The 20,225-nt window shown below is 30.2% G+C and overlaps 1 protein-coding gene across 1 annotated transcript; it reads right to left on the bottom strand.

Moving 5' to 3' along the window:
* Positions 1–13,704: 13,704 nt before the first annotated feature.
* Positions 13,705–19,802, bottom strand: LOC111280834 (endoplasmic reticulum oxidoreductin-1-like). The gene is made up of 10 exons (XM_022868343.2): positions 19,202–19,802; positions 18,546–18,677; positions 17,691–17,949; positions 17,321–17,431; positions 16,194–16,312; positions 15,961–16,065; positions 15,582–15,784; positions 15,124–15,247; positions 14,156–14,332; positions 13,705–14,056 (listed from the first exon to the last, which is right to left on the bottom strand). Exons 1-9 carry the CDS (start codon positions 19,322–19,324, stop codon positions 14,162–14,164), a joined length of 1,347 nt encoding a protein of 448 aa, XP_022724078.2. The 5' UTR covers positions 19,325–19,802; the 3' UTR covers positions 13,705–14,056; positions 14,156–14,161.
* Between the last annotated feature and the right edge of the window lie 423 nt (positions 19,803–20,225).

Genomic DNA, 20,225 nt, shown 5'->3' with positions numbered 1-20,225 from the left:
TTTAAAATTTAAAATTATTAAATTTTTAGATCTTTCGTGTGTATATATATATATATATAACATTTTATTTATATTTACCAATAATATAAGAATATTTACTTACATATAAAGCATCCCAACATAAATTACATATTGATACGGAAGTGTCTCTCCTTTTGAAAATTAAAAAATATCTTCAAATTCAATGATCATGAAGTTGCCATCTTCGTCTGTCATCAAATAACAGAAATACAGCCTACAGCCTACACTACTGGGGTCCAACATCTTAATTATGTTGTCCTCTAATGGTTAGAAACTTCAAACCAGATTAAGTTTAAGGCCAAAAGGAAAAACATGGTTGTATTAGTAACAATTTTCTGATAGTTGTACCAAAGACAAGAAATTGAATTATGTGAAAACAAAATAAATTTCTTTCTTACTTTTACCCGAAGGCAGGTCATGATGAGAGTGACAGTCCCATGGTGATTGCTACTTCGTGTCCAAACAGCTCTAGCTGCAAAATTTCAATCCTCCACAAATGTTATTGCTTGTCTGATTACTCAAAGGTGAAAAAGATGTCATGGGCTGACATGTCCCTTCCCTTGAAAACACATCATGGGATGTGTCTCTAGATAGCTAAACAGTTCTTGGAAGGACAAAGCATGGCATGCCAATTGACTGTCTCACTTCTAATTAGGCATGGCTAGCTAGCTAGCTACTGGCTAATGCTTGCCATCTCCATCGAGATCATAATTTTTTTTTTTTCAGAGAAAGACGAGGAAAAAAAACTATGATAGAGGTTAATTGAACGTAAATAATGCAAGGAATATTATTATAACATATAAATTTATAAATTTATAGTTAAATTTAATAAATAGAGTTATTATCAATTTTTTTAATTATATGTGATTGATCACTTAATAAATTTATTTTTTAAAAAAATTATTAAATTAGATTAAGCATCCTTAAAAAAATATGTTTTAATATACTAATCAAAATAAGATTCGAGAGTTCGATTATATGTATAGAAAGTTATAGCACTTCCATATATCCATTCAAATGAAGATACTATTTAATTTTAAATTTATTCTAAAATCTTGATTATAATAGTTTTAAGTTTTAATGTTTAAATATTGAAAATAACTTTTAATACTTTTCATTAATCTAGTAAGATTTTTAAAAATATTTGCTCATCTTAAGAGTATTTAAGAATTTTATTCATTTTTTTCAAAAGGTTTTGTCGTAAGAAAAAAATTTAATTATTTATTTTTTAAAAATATATCTAATTATTTCACCATTTGGATCAAATTAAAAATATATTTTCTTTTTAATTTTTAAATTTTTTACCATTTTGGCCTATTTAAATTTTTTTATTTTTTTATTTCTAAATTTTTTTACCATTTGGGTCTATTTAGAAATTTATTTTTTCATCGTTGAAAAGAAAATAATATTACAATTATTTTCTTGAAATTTTATTTAAACTCTTCCACTATTTGGGATAAATTTTTAAAAAAATTTCACCTAAAAGGTTTTTAAAAATTTATTATTTAAAAATTTTAAGAAATTCATCATTAATAATTATAAAATATTTTCAACAAAAAAATTTTATTTAACTATGTAAAATTTTGATGATATGCTAAGGTATGTATATAAAATTTTAAATATAAACTTGCAAAACTTTTTTATAGGATAAAATCATAAGAAATTTAAATCAAAATGAATAATATATCATAAATTAGATATGGGTCTCCACCATAAAAGCTTACTTGCAAGCCATAGGTCTGCAACACTTTTGAGTAATTGCATTTTTCCCTATAAAACTTAAACTGGCTGTTCTAAATAGGGGCAGATATGACTTATGAGTTCCTTCAAATGCAATTTTCCTCCATTCATTCAATTGAAAAAAAAAGAAAAGAAAAGAAACAATTCTATGAAGCATCTCGACATTGCAATTTCACTTGTGAATTTTGACTACAAATGGTGGAATCTGAACTTATGTAGCTCATGACATTGTGACAACTATTAACAAATTAACAATCCACTACTCAACAATAGATCTAATTGTTACATTGATGACTAATCTTTCCTCAATGATAATGTGAAGTGAACAACAAGTGCTAAAATTGGGTTTCAACTAATGGTTTTCTACCTTTTCAAGACCAATCTTTCCTAATTGATTAATTGTTTTGTTCTCACTTCTTCAGCCAAGTTCTTTTTATCCACAAGAATTTTTCAAACGTACCTTGGCCACTGATTACTCTTATCTGATGCAAATGCAATTCTCCCTCTCCTTCACTGCTCTTCCATCATATTTTACACTTTCTCTAAGCTATCATAATTTTATTTGCTCTCAAAGATCACAATATTCAAAACTTTTGACTTTAGTAGCCATAAGTTTTCAGTCATCTTATACTCAATTTGTTCTAAATATACAAATTCCAAGCAAGAAATTGTCACCGAAAAACTTCTCACAAATAGTTAGAATGACGAAGGAAGATATATACATGCAAACTTGGGGAGAACCCTTCTCATATCACAACCAGAAATGTTTATTTTTACTAAATTGGAGATCAAATATAGTTTAATATAAGGGAACAACAACATCAAAGTCTTGCCAACAGCCGCGTGTTTGTTGGTAAGTGCTGAATTTCTAGTTTAAACACTAATAAAACAATATCAAAGTCTTGCCAACAAGGGCGTTCATTTCTTCCTTAAAAACATTATAATTATTTGCCTGCAAGGCTCATTTTGATTTTGTCCAATTTATTAAGAGCACAAAAACGTTTTATGAAAAGAATGATTGTTAAAACATTTGTTCCTGTTTGCTTCCCCATAAATCATTCATCAAATGAATCATCAAAAGAAAATTGCTGGTCTTAAAAATTTGTCTGTTACACCATTATCAAGGTTGGTTGAAGTCCTAATTTGTTTCAACAAGATAATGCTCTCTTAATTTGTCCACATAAAAATCAATGTGCTTTTTCAAACTAAAAATAAATGTAACAAAAAAAATTTTGGACCATCAATTTGGGATTGCTTATTAGTTTCATTGGATATACATGGAGACAGTCATCCATTTTATTGGACAACGACGCATGCCGTGTTTCTCCTATATGATCAAGCACAGTTGGTTAAAACCCCATGTTCTAATTTGGTCAGTATAATGTTCTGTTCTAGCTAAACTTTTGACGTTCTAAATTTAGCATTCAGTCTGAATTTAACTGTCTCTCATAGATTTAAGGTATAGCTTATCTGGCTTTTGAGCTCATTATAGATTATTCTAACATTGTTACCAACCGCCTGCTGTTTTGATATCTCCCCATGAAGCTTTATATAATTCCAAGATTTTCACAAATTAGTCTCCCAAGGAATTCTGGAGCAATAACAGTTCCATTGCTCAATACAATCATCCTCATCAGCATCCTTTTCTTTCTCGGTAGCCTTTGCATCAAAACAAACAGTTGTCAAAAGCTTTTGTTGCATATCAAAACATGGTGAAGGACGTTAGATACATGCAAAACTGGGGTGAAGTGGCACCAGCCCTTCTAATATCTCATCAGAAACCTTCAAGTTTTCCAAGATTGGAGACCATTGCCGAAGAGGAATGTGGCAGTGCACGCGTGCCGAAGAGGGTCATTATTCTTCTTCCTGTATTGCTTTCTTTCTCCTTCTATGTTTTGTTGTATAGATACGTTGCTTAACAAAAAATCCTCTGTAGGAGGAATTTTGAAGGATGGGGAACACGACAATGTCATCAGTTGGCAAAGCGACATGTGTAGAGCTTGTTAGCACAATATTCTGTTAAGTTCCCTAGGTGTTCTCTTAATATTAAAGTTAATAGTCAGGTTCATTTCATTCCCTTGTCACCCAAAAAAGGGTTTATATTGGATCAGTCAATTTCAGATATGATACAATGAATTTCAGACATGATACAATGATACGATACAAAATAAACATAAAAAAAAAATTATATATACATTTTAAAAAAATTTATTTCATGTTTATTCGTGTTAATACAAATTTTGACATGACACAATTCATGTCGTATATGTGTTAACTTATGTAAACATGTGATATGATACGAGTAACATGTTTAATTTAATCATATCATACAAGTATAAGTTTAATATGTTTAACATATTTAGATAAATATAAAAATGTGCTAAATATGTTTAACATATTTAGCACATTTTTATATTTATTTTAATTTAATATAAACATATAAAGATTATTTTAATTTTTAATCCTTTAATTATGATACTTAATTAGCTATTTAATATCATATAAAAATTATTTTAAACATTTAATTATGATACTCATATATATTCGTGTTAGTCGTGTTTATTCATATATATTTGTATTATTCATGTTTATTTGTGCATGTAGTGTTTTAAAAAATTAATTATACACGTGTTAATTGAGTCGTGTTACGTGTAATATATATATTAAATGTGTCAAATTTGTATTTAAAATTTAAACACATTTTATAATTCATGTCACATTCGTATTTTAATAATTCATGTCAAGTATCAAACACAACATGAAACACAATACAAAAATAAGAATTGTTAGATCTAGTTTATATTCTATTATAGATGATATATATATATATATATATTATGTATGTATGTATTACCAGTGCACCACAAATAATTACATTATTTATTAGTAAATTTACAATTTTAGAGTGCTTAAAATTATATATAAATGTTGATTAAAGTATGAAATTTCATATTTTAAAAATATGAAAAATTTTAAAAAATATTTGAAATTTGATTTTAAAAAAATAAAATAAAAGTTTTTTAAAAAATAAAAAAATGATTTGTATTAGTAATTGTATCAATATTATTAAATTCAACTTGCACGAAAATGAAATACCAATAAAATCAATGCTCATATCATCAAGTCAATGGTCATGTTAATATTTTTAATGATAAAAAGTTAACGAAATTAATAATTGGACTAAAATTATAAAATTAAAACAATATAAATGCTAAATTTATATTAACTATAATATAGAGATTAAATTTTAAATTTTCATAAAATAAAAGAATTTTTGACATAATTTGACTCTATCTGTACCTATTCATTATATAACCAATTTTGGCAGCATTACTTTTGTAATGAGTTAAAATCTAGGCCAACCTTTCATACCTATAGTAGGAAAGGGGAAGGAGAAACGCCTTTCCAACCTTGGCATATTTTGTTTGGGTTTCATTCAACACAACCGCAAGTTCAATTGTTAATTCATTTATATTTTAGTACCTTAAAGCCACTAGTTTTTAACTTAGCATATGCCTTTTTTACATTTATTAGATTTGATAATTTAAAATATTATAGATTAGATAATAAAAAAATAATACGAAAAAAATATGAAAATAAAACAAATTAAAATTTTAATAAAAATTATATATAGATTTAACAAATATAAAAAATTACATTTCATGTTTTTCATAATTTTACGAATTATGATATATAATTTTTGTATAATATATTATATGAATACATAAAATATAAATATGTTATTATATTGCATTTTATGCGACACAAATACATACAAATTTAATATTTTTTGAGAAAGATATACCGAGTTATCAATTGAATCTATGAATTGATTGCATGGTGATTGCGTGTGCCTGTAAACCGAAAAAAATTTTGTTGGATGATAACCATTATTGCCATTCAATTAAGGATGGCAATAAATAGATGACAATAAATAGTAAATAAATAGATATTTGTCATTATTTGATATATTTATTTTAGATTTGGATAGTTATAAATAAATAATTAATGGCTTTAGATAGTAAAATTCATTATAGGATATGAATAATATCTCTTGAATATTCAATATTTAAATTTGTTTAAATTTTAATAAATAGTAATGAATATTCGAATCCATTAACCGTTTATATATATATATATATATATATAAATTACGTAAAATTTTAAAGATCTACTATGTTATATATAAATTTAAATATAAAATTAAGAAACATTTTTATGGGATAAAATCATAAAATATTTGGATTAAAATAAATAATATCTCATAAATTGAATACGAGTTTCCACCATAAAAACTTACTCGGCTCGAATGCCATAGTTTTATAACACCGTCGAGTAATTGCATTTTTTCTTACAAAACTTAAACAGGCTGTTCTAAACAGGGTCAGATATGACTTACGAGTTCCTTCAAACGCAATTTTCCTTCATTCATTCGATAAATAAAAAATAAAAAAGGGAAACAATTCTATGAAGCATCTCGACATTGCAATTTCACTTGTGAATTTTGACTACAAATGGTGGAATCTGAACTTATGTTGCTCATGACATTGTGACAACTATTAACAAATTGACAATCCACTACTCAACAATAGATCTAATTGTTACATTGATGACTAATCTTTCCTCAATGATAATGTGAAGGGAACAACAAGTGCTAAAATTGGGTTTCAACTAATGGTTTCTACCTTTTCAAGACCAATCTTTCCTAATTGATTAATTGTTTTGTTCTCACTTCTTCAGCCAAGTTCTTTTTATCCACAAGAATTACTCTTATCTGATGCAAATGCAATTCTCCCTCTCCTCCACTGCTCTTCCATCATATTTTACACTTTCTCTAAGCTATCATAATTTTATTTGCTCTCAAAGATCACAATATTCAAAACTTTTGACTTTAGTAGCCATAAGTTTTCAGTCATCGTATACTCAATTTGTTCTAAATATACAAATTCCAAGCAAGAAATTGTCACCGAAAAACTTCTCACAAATAGTTAGAATGACGAAGGAAGAAATATACATGCAAACTTGGGGAGAACCCTTCTCATATCACAACCAGAAATGTTTAATTTTACTAAATTGGAGACCAAATATAGTTTAATATAAGGGTCCAACAACATCAAAGTCTTCCCAACAGCCGCGTGTTTGTTGGTAAAGTGCTGAATTTCTAGTTTAAACACTAATAAAACAATATCAAAGTCTTGCCAAAAAGGGCATTCATTTCTTCGTTAAAAACATTATAATTATTTGCCTGCAAGGCTCATTTTAATTTTGTCCAATTTATTAAGAGCACAAAAACGTTTTATGAAAAGAATGATTGTTGAAACATTTGTTCCTGTTTGCTTCTCCATAAATCATTCATCAAATGAATCATCAAAAGAAAATTGCTGGTCTTAAAAATTTGTCTGTTACACCATTATCAAGGTTGGTTCAAGTCCTAATTTGTTTCAACAAGATAATGCTCTGTTAATTTGTCCACGTCAAAATCAATGTGCTTTCTCAAACTAAAAATGTAACAAAAAATTTTTGGACCATCCATTTGGGATTGCTTATCAGTTTCATTGGATATACATGGAGACAGTCATCCATTTTATTTGACAACGACGCATACCGTGTTTCTCCTATATGATCAAGCACAGTTGGTTAAAACCCCATGTTCTAATTTGGTCAGTATAATGTTCTGTTTTAGCTAAACTTTTGATGTTCTAAATTTAGCATTCAGTCTGAATTTAACTGTATCTTATACATTTAAGATATAGCTTATCTGGCTTTTGTGCTCATTATAGATTATTCTAACATTGTTACCAACCGCCTGCTGTTTTGATATCTCGCCCATGATGCCTTATATATTTCCAAGATTTTCCCAAATGATTCTCCCAAGGAATTCTGGAGCAATAACAGTTCCATTGCTCAATACAATCTTCCTCATCAGCATCCTTTTCTTTCTCATTAGCCTTTTTGCATCAGAACAAACAGTTGTCAAAAGCTTTTGTTGCATATAAAAAAATGGTGAACGACATTAGATACATGCAAAACTGGGGTGAAGTGGCACCAGCCCTTCTGATATCTCACCAGAAACCTTCAAGTTCTCCAAGATTGGAGACCATTGCCGAAGAGGAATGTGGCAGTGTTCGCGTGCCAAAGAGGGTCATTATTCTTCTTCCTGTATTGCTTTCTTTCTCCTTCTATGTTTTGTTGTATAGATACGTTGCTTAACACCAAAACCTCCGTGGGAGGAATTTGAAGGATGGGGAACACAACAATGACATCAGTATATGTTAGAGCTTGTTTGAACAATATTCTGTCAAGTTCCCTAGGTGTACTCTTAATATTAAAGTTAATAGTCAGGTTAATTTCATTTCCTTGTCACCCAAAAATAGGGTTTATATTCGATCATATATATATATATATACCAAAACCTCCGCGGGAGGAATTTGAAGGATGGGGAACACAACAATGACATCAGTTGGCAAAGAAATAGCTGATATGTAAGAGCTTGTTTGAACAATATTCTGTCAAGTTCCCTAGGTGTACTCTTAATATTAAAGTTAATAGTCAGGTTAATTTCATTCCCTTGTCACCCAAAAATAGGGTTTATATTCGATCATATATATATATATATATATATATATATATTACCAGTGCACCTCAAATTACTACATCATTTATTAGTAAATTTACAATTTTAGAGTTCTTAAAATTATAGATAAACACCAGTTAAAATATGAAATTTCATCTTAAAATATTAAATTTCATATTTTAAAAATATGAAAAAAATTTTAAAATATTTGAAATTTTATTTTTAAAAAATAAAATGAGTTTTTTTAAAAAAATTAAAAAATAGTAAGATGATAAAATATCAGTAAAATCAATATTTACATCACCAAGTCAGCGACTATGTTGATATTTTTAACGACAAAAAATTAACGAAATTAATAATTAAATTAAAATTATCAAATTAAAATAATATAAATATTAAACTTATACGAATTATAGTATAGAGATTAAATTTTAAATTTTCTAAAAGAACTTTGACTTAATTTGACCCTATATGAATTTATACATTAGATAACCAATTTTGGCAGCATTATTTTTTTAATGAGTTAAAATCTAGGCCAACCTTTCATGCTTACGGTAGGAAAGGAGGTGGAGAAACACCCACATTTTTTTTGGGTTTCATTCAACACAACCGTAAGATCAATTGTTCATTCCTTTATTTTTTCAGTACCTTAAAACCACTAGTTTTTAAAATTAGTAAGTCTAGTAAAATTATCAATTGTTCAGTACCTTAAAACCACTAATTTTAAGTCTAGTAAAATTATTTTTACTGATAAAATAAGTCTAGTAAAATTATTTTTACCGTAAGTCTAGTAAAATTATCAATTGTTCATTTATCATATCATATTTTATACGATATAAATACATATAAATATAATATTTTTTTAGAATGATATACAGAGTTATCAATTAGATCTATGTATTGATTGCATGGTGGATGCCTGCTTGTAAAACAAAAAAAAATTTTGTTGGATTATAACCATTATTGTCATTCAATTAAGGATGGCAATAAATAGATAACAATAAATAGTAAATAAACAGATATTTGTTATTATTTGATATATTTATGTTTGATTTGGATAATTATAAATAGTTAATTGAAGATTTAGATATAAAATTTATTATATACGATAGATTGAGATAAGATATAAATAGTATATCCTAAATATCTAATATTCAAATTCGTTTAAATTTTAATAAATAATAACAGATATCCGAATTTATCAACTATTTACATATGTAAACTATGAAGAATTTTATACTTGTGGTAGGTTTTCAACTTTAGCAAATAACCTTTATATATTATTAATGAACTTGAATTTTAAATTTAAATTTTATTTATTTTATATTTTGACAAAAAATTTAAATAAAAGAATATTTTAATTAATTCAAATATTTAAAAGAATAATACTTGTTTAAATAGAATTGGATTTGCATATTAATACTAAACTTAAATGAATATTTAAATTAATTCAGATCTTATAAATATTAAATAAATTTCAATACGAATACTTAAAAAATAGTGATATGCGCTCCCTTATCAAACCTACGTTCAATAATTCACTCTGTTAACCACAAATCATCATGAGCTCAAGTAAATACTCTTGAAGGCCAAAATGAAAAAAACTCTTAAAAGCCAGAGACTGAGAGAGGTTTGGATTGATATAATAGAACATTGTGTACAAAATTGGAACATTCAAAGAAATTTTACCCAAAATCAGTGACCAAACACTTCCCAATCTCACATTCTCGTAATTACAATGCTACATAAACTTTTTGAACATTGATCTCTGCTTAAGCATTGAATTGTTTTGCTTGTCCATTTAATTCCATGCTTCTGGTCATGAGTCCAAAACTCTTTATAATTCGAGCCTCTCTCAAGCAAAGCAAATTAGAGCCACTGTTTTACAAATCCCTTTCAAGCAAAAACAATGGAAGGTTCAAGCGCAAAGTGTTACATCCTTGTATAGCAGGAAATAGAAAACCATAGACAGAACCACGGGAAGAAAAAGGAAGACTTTCTTTGAGAAAACTGCATGATTTTCACACCCTTCTTCAAGAATGGTCTCTAGCCTGGGAAAGCTGGAAGATTTTCGTGGAGAAATGAGACGGGCATGTGCCACTGCACCCCAGTTTTGCTTGTATCCCACCCCTTTCATCATCTCTAAAACTGAGAAAAGCTGATCAAGATTGGAGTTTTGTTTGGTTTTTCATGGTGGGTTTTGGTGGTTGAAGGAGATTGTTAAGGGGCTCTTGAGGGAGAGATTGATATTCGAGGAATTGGCTGAGGAAAGCTTGGAGATCAAAGCAGAGTTTATATAGGGGGGGATTAAGGAGTTGTTCCACTGCTTAAAATAAGGAAAAACAGAAGGAAAAAGACTGGAACTTGATCGGCAATTTAGTCCAGAACAGACAAGATCAATATTTAAAGATGGAGGTTAACCCACGTGAGCAACTTATCTTAGCTCTGACCTTGTCTTTTCTATTTTTATTCCAGTTTTTGTTTTAGCAAACAGTCTTTGTTTCTAATTTTACCAAAAGACAGATTAAAGAATTTCATATACACTTTAAAAATAAAAATAAAAGGCAGATTTTCAAGGGATATAAATAGGATCTATTTTGCTATAATTAGATAAGATAATTTAAAATACGTTATAATAATATGATATAAATATAATATAAAATTAAAATTAAAAAAATAATATGATTTAAAATTTTAATAATTATTATATATAAATTTAATAAAATCAAAAATATACATTTTATATTTTTATGTTAATACAAATTATGACAAATAATTTGTGTATAAAAATAATATAAATAAATAATTTTTAATATTTTATTTGATTTGAATACATAAATCATTAAATTTTAATATGATGTTATGGATTAAAAAAAATTTTATTTGTCAAAAAAATTCTTTTGGATTATTTATTTATCGTATAATTGAAGTTAATTGTGTGAATTTTTTTAGGGTTCAATTGAAAACTAATCTCTATAGTATATAAAAAACCATGAGCTTTCCCTTGTTAACCAATATTGGGGATTCAATGTCGAGAATTTTTAGTTCGTGGCATTTTGGTTTTTCTCAAACACCTTGTGGGTATGTTTCTATAGTAAATTACTTCGATCTCAAATAAAAAAAAATATATTAAATTACTTGGTGTATGTAAGATCATACATACTTAATCAGTATGATCAAGACAACACATGAAAATTTCCCCAAGGAACAGGCAATCGGATGTCTTTCTTCCGTTAGAAAACAACTGGTCCATTCTTATGAAGTTGAACTAATCAAATTTCGACCTATAATTTTGTGGATAAGGATTAGGAAAAATACAACTGAGACCCTAAAGGTGCAGAATTTATATGGTTAGAGTTAATGTTTTTCTATTTAAATTTCATTTCTCTTAGTGGAACAGAGGCACGTGCGATGGATACTACTGCATGTGGCTATATGTTGGGGTAGATTGATTCGGGTCTCTTTCAACGGCTATATATACAAAAAGAAAATGATAAATCAGAAAAATTATATAGGAAGTCATTCTTCCACCACTGAGCTTGATGTTGGAAGAACAAGCTTCATTTTACAGCCAAAACTGTAAGTGTTGTTGTTCATTAGGTGGACTAATACAGTATCATCTGCATCCAAATTCTCTTCTACCATTTTGATCGAGATAGTTAGAAAAACAATGATTAATTATTTTCGTCCAATTAAGGGTTTGATTCCAAAAAAAAAAAGAATTTAAGATTTGATTAGTTGTAATAAACTATTAAAAATTTAAATAATTACTGAATTTTTATTTAATTTTTTAAAAAATTCTTTTACCATCATTTTATATCTCAAGCTTTGGCCTAATACATAAATGAAATGAAAAGGCTGTATTGACATAATGAAAAGATGAAAGTGGTTATTGCAGCAGCATATCTGGTAGTTGGTTGTTTCGGAGGCAGGTATTAATTTTGAGTAGTGAATTCTAAGTAATTTCGTGCTAGACAAAATAATCAGAAAGACCATAATAGAAATTAAGTCTCTATATCGAGCTAATACTTACAGGAATTTTTGGGATTCAGCACTCACCTTTCCACCAACAATCAAGGTTCCATTTGGGAAATTCAAAGGATGTACATTCTTTCCAAACTCATGATCCACTTCACTCTTCCAGCAATGTTCTTCCTGTTGACCTCGAGTTCTGCGACCTTATGATTTTATCTGTGACCTTATTACAAGTTATTAATCTAGTAGCTCTTTGGTCTTTTTGGATCTCTTAGGTGCAACTTCAGCATATATTCATCTTCATCCTCTCGATAATACGAGGAATCTGTTATTCAAAACCTCAGTCTGTGCTTTTTTTTTCTTTTTTTTATTTTCCAATATCTAGTCTGTAGGATATGCGAATTTTGGCTACATACATAAACATATATGAACTATTCAGAAGTGAAACATATTTGAACTATTCAGAAGTGCTGCTAATCATAGTTGGCCATCTAGAAATCAGCCAGGAAATTTTATGTTGGACATGTTTGTTTAGCAGCAAATTCAGAAAAAAAGTAGTAAATGCGTCTTTCAACTTATAAGCTGTTATCCTAATCTTGGGCTCATATATAGAGAGATCCATGGATAATCGGCTAACTGCTGTTGTTAAGAACCTATATAACATCACCTATCATGGCTATATGTTTCTGGTAATAGTAGTATTCAACTGAAGTAATCATTTTCTCACTGTTTGCAGTCATTTACCGATGTTAAAAGTCCTGATGATTTGAGGAAAGAGTAAATGAGGCCCCCAAGACGACTAGAGATGTCTTTTATTCTAATCTTATACACAATATAATTTATTTATTAATATTACAAATCACTCTAAATTATAATAAAATATTCAATATAAATTTTAAATTTTAAATTTTTTTAATATGATATTTGAATTAAAAATGTATTAATTAATATAATATTTAACACGTGAATAACCAATAATTTTTTAAATATTATATTAATTAAAAAATTTATAATTTAAATATTACATTAAAATTTTTTAAAATTTAAATGCTGAACATTTGACTATAATTCAAAAGTAATTTGTGACATTATTTCATTTACTAATATTATTTTTAGCTATGCTGAATATAAATAAATGCAAGTTCAAGATGCATCATGTTTTTACCCAATTTACAATGCAAGTTCAAGATGCATCATGTTTTTACCCAATTTACAGTTTGTTTGAATGGTCACCAGAGTCCATCCCTCATTTTTCCTAGATGGTCAAATAGATTTACAAGCATTTGTATTTATATATGCCTATATGGAGATGATGTGATGACTCTGGGATTTCATTACTTTCCTGCATCCACATAAGAAACATCTCTCTAGATGCTTAAACGAGCAAGCCAAAATCAACAGGGATCAATCAAGATTCCCTTTTTCCATCAATGTTCTGTATTATATGTAACATATAAACGTCTTACTTCAATGTCAAGACATAATCACATTTATGGTGTTTAACACTTTGTATAATAGCCAAGTTGTTTCTACTGCATTTGCATGAAGCGTAAAACATGGCGCTGAGGATAAATTTAATTTCTCTGTTTAATTTTTCTAGTTTTGTTTACATGAGATTTCAAAATCTGCAACGATAGCAGAACTGTTGATTGTACAATTTCCATGTTTCTCCAGAGTGCTAATCTATCTTTTGAAAGAAATCAGTGGTTCTTTATGGTTGAATTGTCATCCTTTTGTTATCGTTACCTGCAAGCAAAACAGCATAAAGGCATGTGGTAAAGGCAAAATCAAAACCCAAACAGCCATTCACAGACGTTACAGACCAGGAAGTCAATAATGTCTTACCTATGTCTAAACAATTGATGCCCATATCCTTTGCACTAGGCCATTCAGCCTGGCAGGAGAAGATATCTTTCCTTCGATGAGGTTTTCAGCTGCTGGTCCCATTTCATGGACAAATTTTACAGACTCCGAAAGTCGATTGAGTAGATTAGTCAGGGCAATCACTTCATTCCGTTGCAACTGCAACAAAGTATCAAGAAAATGAACTTCAGTGCAAATTAAAAGTTTCATACCCGTAAAAAGAAAAAAAAAATATGTACCTTAGACAAATATACTTACAGCTAGTTGCTAATGGAAACATAAATATATCCCACAATATGATAGAAAAAAAAAAGTAAAATCCAGCTTCATACAGATAACTTAGAAACTGATCTTTGTAGGGATCAAAACCATTTTCATTCAAACAATGGCATCCACATAGGCCATTTTATTGGAAATAAATATATATATTTTTGCACAATATGGAGACCATATCAAACACATGGTGAATCCAAAATAGCATTCATTCCCGTGACAAATTTAACAAGTTCTAAATGAAATGGTAGATCGAAGTAGCCATGTCTATATCAACTTTGAGAAACTTGTAGCCACTATTTCTTCTGGACTCAACATCAAGTATAGAGCAATGTGAAAAAATCTAAAGTAGTATTTAGAGTCAATAGATGATTCTCAACAAAAGAATTTTGCATAATTGCAGAATTGGCACCAGCACATCAACTGCAACAGAAAATGAAGTTACTTTTGATGTTTCTAGGATTTTTTTTTCCCAAATGTTATATATGACACCATATTAGGTCAGAATCCATGGAGCTTCAGTGGCTTCAAAAGCATTTCACATAGGCAAAAACTCTAGCTACTACAGTTGGAAAAGGAATCTTGATTATAAAGTGACAAAGTTTGAATGTTTGATCATCCACTAGAAAGAAACTAGACCTGAAAATTGACAGTCAAAAGTAGGAAATGGTACTTACTGTCTGATGTGAGTGCTCCTTGCCATTAACAGAGAATAGAACCTTCAATGCAGTTCCAAGTCCAAGAACCTGAAGCTTTCCCCAAAGTCGACATTTCTCACACCCTACACAGTCCATCACCGCACTGCAAAACCAATGGTAATTGTTACATCATTGCAATAAGCCACTTGAATCAGTGGCACAGATATCAAAGGTCAAAAATCAAAGAGAAAGAGGAAACAGTTCATTGAAGTTTTTCTGCTAGTGAGGATTACTAAGAACATAAAGAGAAGGTAAAAATACAATTTCAGATTTCATTTCCTCTTGAGAATGTTGAGTTTTGAATGAATTCAGACGTGTCTTAATGGGCCAACACAAATATGTAAATGTGTTTTCTCATTTTATATGTTCAATCATATATGTAGAAATAAGAAATTGCAGCTTTTTACAAGCATTGACAAAGAGGAAATGAGAGAAACCTGATATTTTTGAATTGTGCTTGTACTTTCTGTTTTAGTTCGGGTCCTCTTTGTCCTTTCCACAATTTAGCTTCATCAAATGGAAGCGGGCATGCAGCTTGCAATTTTGGATTATAAAGTACCTGTCTCATTAGGGACTGTGTTTTTAGGTCCTCGGTTGGATTACCAGTATCATATTCAGCTTGTTCCAAGTAATTAGCTGCCTGAAATAAATCAAGCAAGCTCTAGTAAATAAACATACTCCAGAATAAATAAATACTTGACAAGTAAACATAGATTTATCAAGTACTTGCTCAACATGTTTTTTTTTTTTTTTTGCCTACTTTTATGCTAGGCTCCTCAAGCACAAACAGATTCATTATGTACTCATGCTACTCACCTTTGTCACAGCTCGGAGAACAAAGAGGAATGTGAAGTACAAGTTTTCAACACGATATGGATATCTTAAAACCTGATAATACATTAATTTGAGATTATGGCCCCACTGAAATTAGGAAAAATAAAAATAAAGAAACAATGTCAGATCTTTGTACCATATTGTACACCTAGGAAATAAAATTTATAAATGAGCAAAAGACAAGTATTGAATGACAAGAATTTGAGAATTTATACCAAGTTTGTTGCTTCATCAAGTAAATAATCAGAAGCTATATGGATTGAAATAGATGAGTGAAGACCAGAAATCAATTTGTACAGTATTTTTTCTTCTTGGCATAACTCTTCAGCTGGATCTGCATAACAGAGTAAATATGAATAAAGAATTTTTCTGAAAAAAGTAAGTGACTCCTCAGAATGTTCCTATCTTGCAGTAAGGACATTGTAACTAGGGCTGTAAACGAGCCGAGCCGAGCCGAGTAGTGAGAAGCTCGAGCTCGAGCTCGACTCACAACTCGGGGCTCGATACTCGGCTCGAGCTCGATCGAGTTTTATTTTTCAAGCTCGAGCTCGATTCGTGATCGAATTCGAGCTACTCGAGCTCGCTCGATTAAGCTCGATTAATATGTAAAAATAAGCTCGATTTGTATACTCGACAAGAGTTCGATTATTCATGCTCGAACTCGAACTCGAACTCGGATTCGAAATATTTTTTTAATTAAAAAAAATAAAAATATATTTAAATATAAAAGCTCGATTAGGCTCGCGAGCTACTCGAATCAGATATAAGAATACTCGAATTCGGCTCGATCGATAAGTCAAGCTACTCGAGCTCGAGCTCGACTCGACAATAATCGAACCGAATTCGAGTTTTTTTCGAATCGAACCCGAGTAGCTTGCGAGTACTAATGTATCATTTACACCCCTAATTGTAACTAAGTGGACTCAATAGAACAAGAAACATGGACTCAATGGAGGTTCATCACCAGGCAATAAAAAATCCAGTACATCAGTAAGTGTTCATGTTTGTGCGTCTGTGTTAGAGAGAGAGAGAGAGAATAGGAAGTTTGAAATCTAAAGCCAGCCTAGTTCCAAAAATATCAACAATAATAAAAATTTTATGTAGCAGGCTCTGATCAGGAGAAGAAAACTCTGTACAAGCTCCATAAGCCACAAAGGTATAATGAACAAGTCATAAGGAGGAACCATAACACAATTAGAAAAGGATATTCAACACTTTAAGTTATTACGCCAAAATCAAATTGCTTTAAGGGGTAAGGGCCTAATGCATCTAAACATACAAAAAGAGCTTAGGCATCCTTCATTCACACACACGTGTAAAAGAAGAATTAGTTAGAACTCACATTTGGGACAGTTCTCTGAGTAGACAGCATCCCATATCCTTCTAGCCGATGGACCAGTGTAGCTAGTGTAGCGCTCCGGGTTCAGTTGAAGATTCACATATGTCATCTCAGCTGCAAATGAAATTATACAATAACTTACGGGATCAATTTTTTGGAATACTTGTGTTTAAAACACCACCATTTTCACTGCAAGTCTTACCATAACTAGCATTCTCAAGAGAGTAATAGTGAATCTTAACTTATTGCAAAGCATCAATTATTATTGCTCTTAAGGACATACGTAGCAAACTTGAGAGCATCCAATACATAAAAATAGGCAAAAAATAAAACTGAAATATGTCAGAACAGTTAAGAACAAATTTGGACTCACAATTATCTGTCTCATCATCATAAGTCCAGGGGTTATCTGTTTCTGTCCACCCTCTAAAAGCTTTACTATCTACTGTGTGATCAACAGCTGCCTGTGGCTTTCCTTCTTGGCACATAAGGTCATCTGATGGAAGGCCACGATGGTAGGGCTTCTTAAATGATTTCGGGAATTCACTTTCTGGACATTCACAAACACTACAATCCCGCAAAAGGCACATACCATCATCAGGCCAAAAAGGACAGTTACACCACAATTTAACCTGCATAAGGCAATAGAAAAAATTAAGCTTCAAATAAAATCAGGTGAGAGAGCTAACATAAAGCATGAATTTCAAATACAATATATAAACTAACCTTTTCATGCTAAGAGACATATAAAATAAAAGGTTTCAAATGAGAAAATCTATTATTATGCACTAAGTTTGTCACACATAAGCATCATAATAATAAGCTTATCAACAACTTAAACTAGCGTGAAATTTTTCATTCCATGCACATGTTTTGAGTTAAAACTTGCATAAAATCTTAGAATCACTTCCTTTTCACTCTACAAATAAAGCAAGAATTACTGTATTGAGTATTGCATTGAAAATAATACCAGATAAGTAGAAATGGGAGCTGCAACTGCATAGAGAGAATATTATAATTACTGAACAGAAAGTTATAACTGCTAAACTGGTTATTTGCCATACCGCTAATCTGGCAGTTTCCTGTAATTATATGTAATACATAACCATTTATACTGGAAAGCTTTCCAGTTCCCGCATCAACATTGTGAAAATTATCTCCAAAATAATAAAATTAGACATTCAGATAATATTTCCACCATACGATGGGCATTGGGCAGTAAGCTAACCTTGAAGTACCGAAAAAATGGGGTTTTAACCAGTTCCTGAAGTAATGGATGTAATACTTCCTCATTAAGATGGTCTACAGTCTCATAATCACAACAACAATCCTCTACAATCCCGCTATACTTGTGTTTGTCCTGCACAAATTAAAAATAAACCAGTCATTGCCTACAAACAAAAGGTCAACCGTTTCATCATTCAACCTAAAAAAAGAGGGGTTCAACAAAATGACAAAAGACAACGCTTTTCAATGAATTCGTATAAAAGCTGCTAAGAAGTTCATAAGTCAAAAGCTAGGATCACTAAAATACATAAATGTGAAACAAAATACTTGAATTGGGCACCAATTGAACAAAGAGGAAAGTAAAAAAAAAAAAAAAATCGTCTTCCTTTCATTCTAAGTTTCCTCCATTTTCTTAGTACCCAAACAAAACGAGACAAACAGAATCACTTTTCAATGACTTCATCTAAACACTACTAACAAATTCGTAAACCAAAGGACAGGATCACAAGAATACAAAAACGGGTAGTTGAATTTGGCGCCAATTGAGTAAAAACCAAAGTAAGAAAGACTTCTTTTTTCATTTCATTCCAACCATGTCTTACATTTTCCAAAGCGCCAAACAAAAAGGAAATGGCTAAAAGATAGAGAAAATGAAACCTGAGAACAATGACAGGACTTGTTAGGGTTTCCAAACAGAGAGATCTTTGGTGTAGTCCTTGAAGCCAAAGCAATAGCAAGAACAATTGCAATGAAAGCTCCAATCACCCATCTACACCTCATTGTCTCACTCTTCTTGCTCTTCTTTACCTCAGATTCCACAATCCGCCACCTTTTCAACAAAATACAAAAAGGCCCAGATTGCAAAAACCCTGAAAAACCTTGTTCGGTCTCCAGCAATGAAAAGAAAACGAAGAGAAAGTTCGTAACAAATACTATATTTCAATAATAGAACCGTAATTGTAAAGGGTAATGGAATACTGGGTTCTTCAGTTGTGTTATTCAAACAGAAGATTTTGGGGTTATAAAAGGTAGAAAATCCTGGATTTAAAGGGGATCAAGAATGAGAGCAAGATGATGCAAGAAATTGTGGGCGTTCTCTCTTCTTCGATGGTTTTTGTTCCTCTGACTGTTCTTCATGGTTTCAAACCATGGGCAACCAAATCCAATGGGGAGAGATTAGGTGATTCAGGGTGCACCGAAACTAACATAAACTGCACCGAAAATAGAAAGAGGTGGAACATCCGACATGAACAGGAACAGAACCTTCGCTTGAAAGGATGACGTTTTTAATCGTTTTTGTTGACTCGATTGGCGTTGACCATTTTAATTAACCCAAAAATATTTAGAAATATTCAAAAATTAATGATTGTTTACACTAATCAAAATAAATAAATAAACTTAAAACTTTGAAACAAATAGAGAACCGGGCTGCGGCCTTTGGGCTATAATTTTGAGTCGGCTTAATATTTGGTGTTAGGTTAAATTTGGCCCAACTATCTTTGGGCTAAGATTGACTCGGCTCAATAAAACTGCAACGAAGTGATCAACTTATGGGATCATCGACCATTAGATATACAGCAGTCAAAGGTGTCAGACAAGTTTGACAAACAGTTACAAGAAGAGAAAGAAAAAGAAAAACCCCAAAGTAAATAAGCATGATTCTCTTGATGGTCACAGCTAT

The sequence above is a fragment of the Durio zibethinus genome, chromosome 28, assembly GCF_047325235.1.
Source record: "Durio zibethinus cultivar Kanyao isolate XHJ-2024 chromosome 28, ASM4732523v1, whole genome shotgun sequence".
NCBI lineage: Eukaryota > Viridiplantae > Streptophyta > Magnoliopsida > Malvales > Malvaceae > Durio > Durio zibethinus.
This window is presented reverse-complemented; position numbering and strand designations above follow the sequence as displayed.

Coding starts and splice junctions, on each gene's coding strand:
- LOC111280834 (XM_022868343.2), bottom strand. CDS start 19,324: ATGAGGTGTAGATGGGTGATTGGAGCTTTCATTGCAATTGTTCTTGCT. Junction 17,950..18,545: donor CATTTTTTCGGTACTTCAAG/GTTAGCTTACTG, acceptor TGCCTTATGCAG/GTTAAATTGTGGTGTAACTG. Junction 14,333..15,123: donor AGGAGCACTCACATCAGACA/GTAAGTACCATT, acceptor ACTTTGTTGCAG/TTGCAACGGAATGAAGTGAT.